The following is a 5,028-nucleotide window of genomic DNA, read 5'->3' as shown; positions in this document are numbered from 1 at the left end:
ATTATAATTTATTTGTGTACGCATTTTCATATACTGATACTAGGCAAGGAAAGAGAGCTCTGTATTATTAGAATAGTGTACTGAATTTGTTTCTTCTGATTGGAAAAGAACAATGTCTTTCTTTGAAATGTATTTCATGTGATAGATCACTTATCAGCAAGTAAGAATCCAGGTTTCCACTCTATTGCCTTTAACTACCCAAATCTCCTCTAACCAACCACCTGCCATTCCATCTTTTTGCAGGGTTCCTCAGTTGATCTTGAAGGCACAGATATACATTCCAAACTAAGCTCTGCAACTGTTTTAATACAGACACTCTTAGACTTAGCATCCTTTAGCTGTCACTATCTTTAGCTCTGACAGTTGCATGGGCTTGTTCTTTAGAAAGGCTTATCACTCCTAAAGGATTTAAACAGCCAAATTATACACATATGTAGAAATCATTTAATTAAAGGAGATGTTAATAATCTGTGCTTGGGCAAAAGGGGTAGGGGTATAGTGTGTTACTGAGCATACACTATAATTAAGCATATTGTGCTCATTTCTTAAGAGAAATCTTAGGTTTTCCTGAGATACCAATCATTTTATACATCTCAACATCTGATATTGGTCAGTGGGCTCATAATTTACTCTTTAATAACTTTAGGGTATGCCATGTCTTCTTACAAATAGAAACCCATAGTTTAAAGAACATTTTCTTCCATCAGAATTCCAATCAGATCCATAACAGGCACCTCTGATATCAATATGAGTTTTAACAGGCAAATAGGTGTAATGGCCAAATGATTGCCATTATTACTGAGTCTGCCTATTCCTAAAAGGAATCACTGTATGCCAGTTTCCTTGCTTGTTGTAAGAGGCAATGAAGGCTGCTTTTCACTTCATGATATGCCCTTTACCAAGTATGGCTTGTTTCAGGAGACTGTCTTCTTACAGTATAATATTTCAGAGCCTCCTAATTTTAAGCTATAGGACACATTAAGCATGTTGATAGGTCATTTTGAGTGTCAGTTCAACAATTACTAAAGTTTTTATATCACTCTTAAAAAGCCCACATGTAGGAGTCAATTAGAATAGTGCATATGACTAAAAGCTAAAAATCTGCATCTTTATTTCTGTTGCAGTTTTGTAATCAACTACGAACGATGAAACCTTCTATAGCTGAGATGCTTCACAGAGGGAGGATGTTGTGGATAATTCTTCTAAGCACAATTGCTTTAGGATGGACTACCCCGATTCCCCTGATAGAGGACTCAGAGGAAATAGATGAGCCCTGTTTTGATCCATGCTACTGTGAAGTTAAAGAAAGCCTCTTTCATATACATTGTGACAGCAAAGGATTTACAAATATTAGTCAGATTACCGAGTTCTGGTCAAGACCGTTTAAACTGTATCTGCAGAGGAATTCAATGAGGAAATTGTACACAAACAGTTTTCTTCATCTGAATAATGCTGTGTCCATAAACCTTGGGAACAATGCATTGCAGGACATACAAATAGGAGCTTTCAATGGTCTTAAGATTTTAAAGAGGCTATACCTACACGAGAACAAATTAGACGTCTTCAGAAATGACACCTTCCTTGGCTTGGAAAGTCTGGAATATCTGCAGGCAGATTACAATGTCATTAAACGCATTGAGAGTGGGGCATTTCGGAACCTAAGTAAATTGAGAGTTCTGATTTTAAATGATAATCTCATCCCCATGCTTCCAACCAATTTATTTAAGGCTGTCTCCTTAACCCACTTGGACCTACGTGGAAACAGGTTAAAAGTTCTTTTTTACCGAGGAATGCTAGACCACATTGGCAGAAGCCTGATGGAGCTCCAGCTGGAAGAAAATCCCTGGAACTGTACTTGTGAAATTGTGCAACTGAAGAGTTGGCTGGAACGCATTCCTTACACTGCCCTGGTGGGAGACATCACCTGCGAGACTCCTTTCCATTTCCATGGAAAGGACCTGCGAGAAATCAGGAAGACAGAACTCTGTCCCTTATTGTCTGACTCTGAGGTGGAGGCTAGTTTGGGGATTCCCCACTTGTCATCGAGCAAGGAGAATGCATGGCCAACTAAGCCTTCCTCAATGCTGTCCTCTGTCCATTTTACTGCTTCTTCTGTTGAGTACAAGTCCTCAAATAAACAGCCCAAACCCACCAAACAGCCTCGAACACCAAGGCCACCCTCTACATCCCAAGCTTTATACCCTGGTCCAAACCAACCTCCCATTGCTCCTTACCAGACCAGACCACCCATTCCCATCATATGCCCTACTGGGTGTACCTGTAATTTGCACATCAATGACCTTGGCTTGACTGTCAACTGCAAAGAGCGAGGATTTAATAACATTTCTGAACTTCTTCCAAGGCCACTGAATGCCAAGAAACTGTACCTGAGTAGCAATCTGATTCAGAAAATATACCGTTCTGATTTCTGGAATTTCTCTTCCTTGGATCTCTTACATCTGGGGAACAATCGTATTTCTTATGTCCAAGATGGGGCCTTCATCAACCTGCCTAACCTAAAGAGCCTCTTTCTCAATGGCAATGATATTGAGAAGCTGACACCAGGCATGTTCCGAGGCTTACAGAGTCTGCACTACTTGTATTTCGAGTTCAATGTCATTCGGGAAATCCAGCCTGCAGCCTTCAGCCTCATGCCCAACTTGAAGCTGCTATTCCTCAACAATAACTTGCTGAGAACCCTGCCAACAGATGCCTTTGCAGGCACCTCCCTGGCTCGGCTCAACTTGAGAAAGAACTACTTCCTCTACCTTCCTGTGGCTGGTGTCCTAGAACACTTGAATGCCATTGTCCAGATAGACTTCAATGAGAATCCTTGGGACTGTACCTGTGACCTGGTTCCCTTCAAACAGTGGATCGAAACCATCAGCTCAGTCAGTGTGGTGGGCGATGTCCTATGCAGGAGCCCTGAGAATCTCACCCACCGTGACGTGCGCACTATAGAGCTGGAAGTTCTCTGCCCAGAGATGCTGCACATGGCACCAGCTGGAGCATCCCCAGCTCAGCCTGGAGATTCTCACCTTACTGGGGGGCCCACGAGCGCATCACCTTATGAGTTCTCTCCTCCTGGGGGCCCTGTGCCACTTTCTGTGTTGATTCTCAGCTTGCTGGTTCTGTTTTTTTCAGCAGTCTTTGTTGCTGCAGGCCTCTTTGCCTATGTCCTCCGACGGCGCCGGAAGAAGCTGCCCTTTAGAAGCAAGCGGCAGGAAGGTGTGGACCTCACTGGCATCCAGATGCAATGCCATCGGCTTTTTGAGGATGGTGGAGGTGGTGGAGGTGGAAGTGGAGGTGGGGGACGACCAACTATTTCTTCCCCAGAGAAGGCCCCCCCTGTGGGTCATGTATATGAGTACATCCCGCACCCCGTTACTCAGATGTGCAACAACCCCATCTACAAGCCTCGTGAGGAGGAGGAGGTGGCTGTTTCATCAGTCCAGGAGGCAGGGAGTGCAGAACGCGGGGCTCCTGGGACACAACCCCCAGGAATGGGGGACGTTCTCTTAGGAAGCGAGCAGTTTGCTGAGACACCCAAGGAGAACCACAGCAACTACCGGACCTTGCTAGAAAAAGAAAAGGAGTGGGCCCTGGCAGTGTCCAGCTCCCAGCTCAACACCATAGTGACCATGAATCATCATCACCCTCACCCTCACCACCCAGCAGTTGGTGGGGTGTCAGGGGTAGTTGCGGGAACGGGGGGAGACTTGTCTGGGTTCCGCCACCATGAGAAGAATGGTGGGGTGGTGCTGTTTCCTCCCGGGGGAGGCTGTGGTGGTGGCAGTATGCTACTAGACCGAGAGAGGCCACAACCAGCCCCCTGCACAGTGGGATTTGTGGACTGTCTCTATGGCACAGTACCCAAGTTAAAGGAACTGCATGTCCACCCTCCTGGCATGCAGTACCCAGACTTACAACAGGACGCCAGGCTCAAAGAAACCCTTCTCTTCTCGGCTGGAAAGGGCTTCACAGACCACCAAACCCAAAAAAGTGATTACCTCGAGTTAAGGGCCAAACTTCAAACCAAGCCGGATTACCTCGAAGTCCTGGAGAAAACAACATATAGGTTCTAACAGAAAAAGAAAAATAAATTAGTGCTTTTTTCAAAAGGAAAGAAAAATAAAAGAAATATATCCCTTGCTCCCTTTACACCTGTCCCAATAACTCCATTCTCACAAACTTCCCTGCCCTGAGAAGGACTGAAACCGCATGATAACTAGAAAATACAGATGTATGCTCTCCCCACTCAGATGTGATTTGGAGGAAGGGCCATACTCAGATCATTAATCAATGAAGTGCCTTCGCAGACTTTTGCCAGCAAATGTTATCATTATTTTTTTATACTGAAACTTGAGACTTTGACTGTGCCATGTATAAGGTATATTGGGGATCATTGTACTGATCCTAATTAAGTAAAATTCAATGTGTCTTTTTATTTTCAGTAACTTTTTTTTTTTTTAGTTGTAGTTTTGTTTTGATGGGGGGGGAAAACAAATTGACATTTGTAGCTTTCGTTCCTCTTCCCATCATGGCACAGATTCTGTACATGTATTAACAATGCAGTTTACTGCATGCCTGGAAACTGCAAGATGGGGAGGGAGGGGGCGGGTCTTGCTCGAATGTTCTCACTCACTCGTTTTTCTCTCACACACATACCCACACACAAATCACGAATCCTTGCACATAGATCCCTAAACCTGCAGCCTCTTCCTTCTGGTGTAGGTACACACATATACACACACACACCCCCCACACCCATTCAACCCAATCTAATGAGTTCGGGTTTAATTCATTCCTCTCTTCTCCATAGCTTCACCTTCCCTTCACCCCTAGTGTACAGCTCACAACATCTCTCCTACCACCCTGGGAAAAGTCATTTTCTAGGCTGGAGCCTACTGAAGTGGAGGCCTGGTGGTTTAACAGCCAGAGGCACTCACCTAGGATGAGCACCTTCTTTGTGACACTTCATCCTGATGCCAAGATTTTTTGGAGAACATCTGCACTTTCTTATATATA

The 5,028-nt window shown here is 44.5% G+C and overlaps 1 protein-coding gene across 1 annotated transcript; it reads left to right on the top strand.

Moving 5' to 3' along the window:
• Positions 1-1,145: 1,145 nt before the first annotated feature.
• SLITRK3 (SLIT and NTRK like family member 3) lies at positions 1,146-4,085 on the top strand. Its single transcript, XM_057740312.1, has one exon. It carries the CDS (start codon positions 1,146-1,148, stop codon positions 4,083-4,085), a length of 2,940 nt encoding a protein of 979 aa, XP_057596295.1.
• The last annotated feature ends 943 nt before the right edge of the window (positions 4,086-5,028 follow it).

This window comes from Hippopotamus amphibius, chromosome 6 (assembly GCF_030028045.1).
Source record: "Hippopotamus amphibius kiboko isolate mHipAmp2 chromosome 6, mHipAmp2.hap2, whole genome shotgun sequence".
Classification (NCBI taxonomy): domain Eukaryota; kingdom Metazoa; phylum Chordata; class Mammalia; order Artiodactyla; family Hippopotamidae; genus Hippopotamus; species Hippopotamus amphibius.
Note: the sequence above shows the minus strand (reverse complement) of the source record. Positions and strands in the feature narration are given on the sequence as shown.

What these genes read in the sequence shown, in the direction of transcription:
- SLITRK3 (XM_057740312.1), top strand. Translation starts at nt 1,146, where the DNA reads ATGAAACCTTCTATAGCTGAGATGCTTCACAGAGGGAGGATGTTGTGG.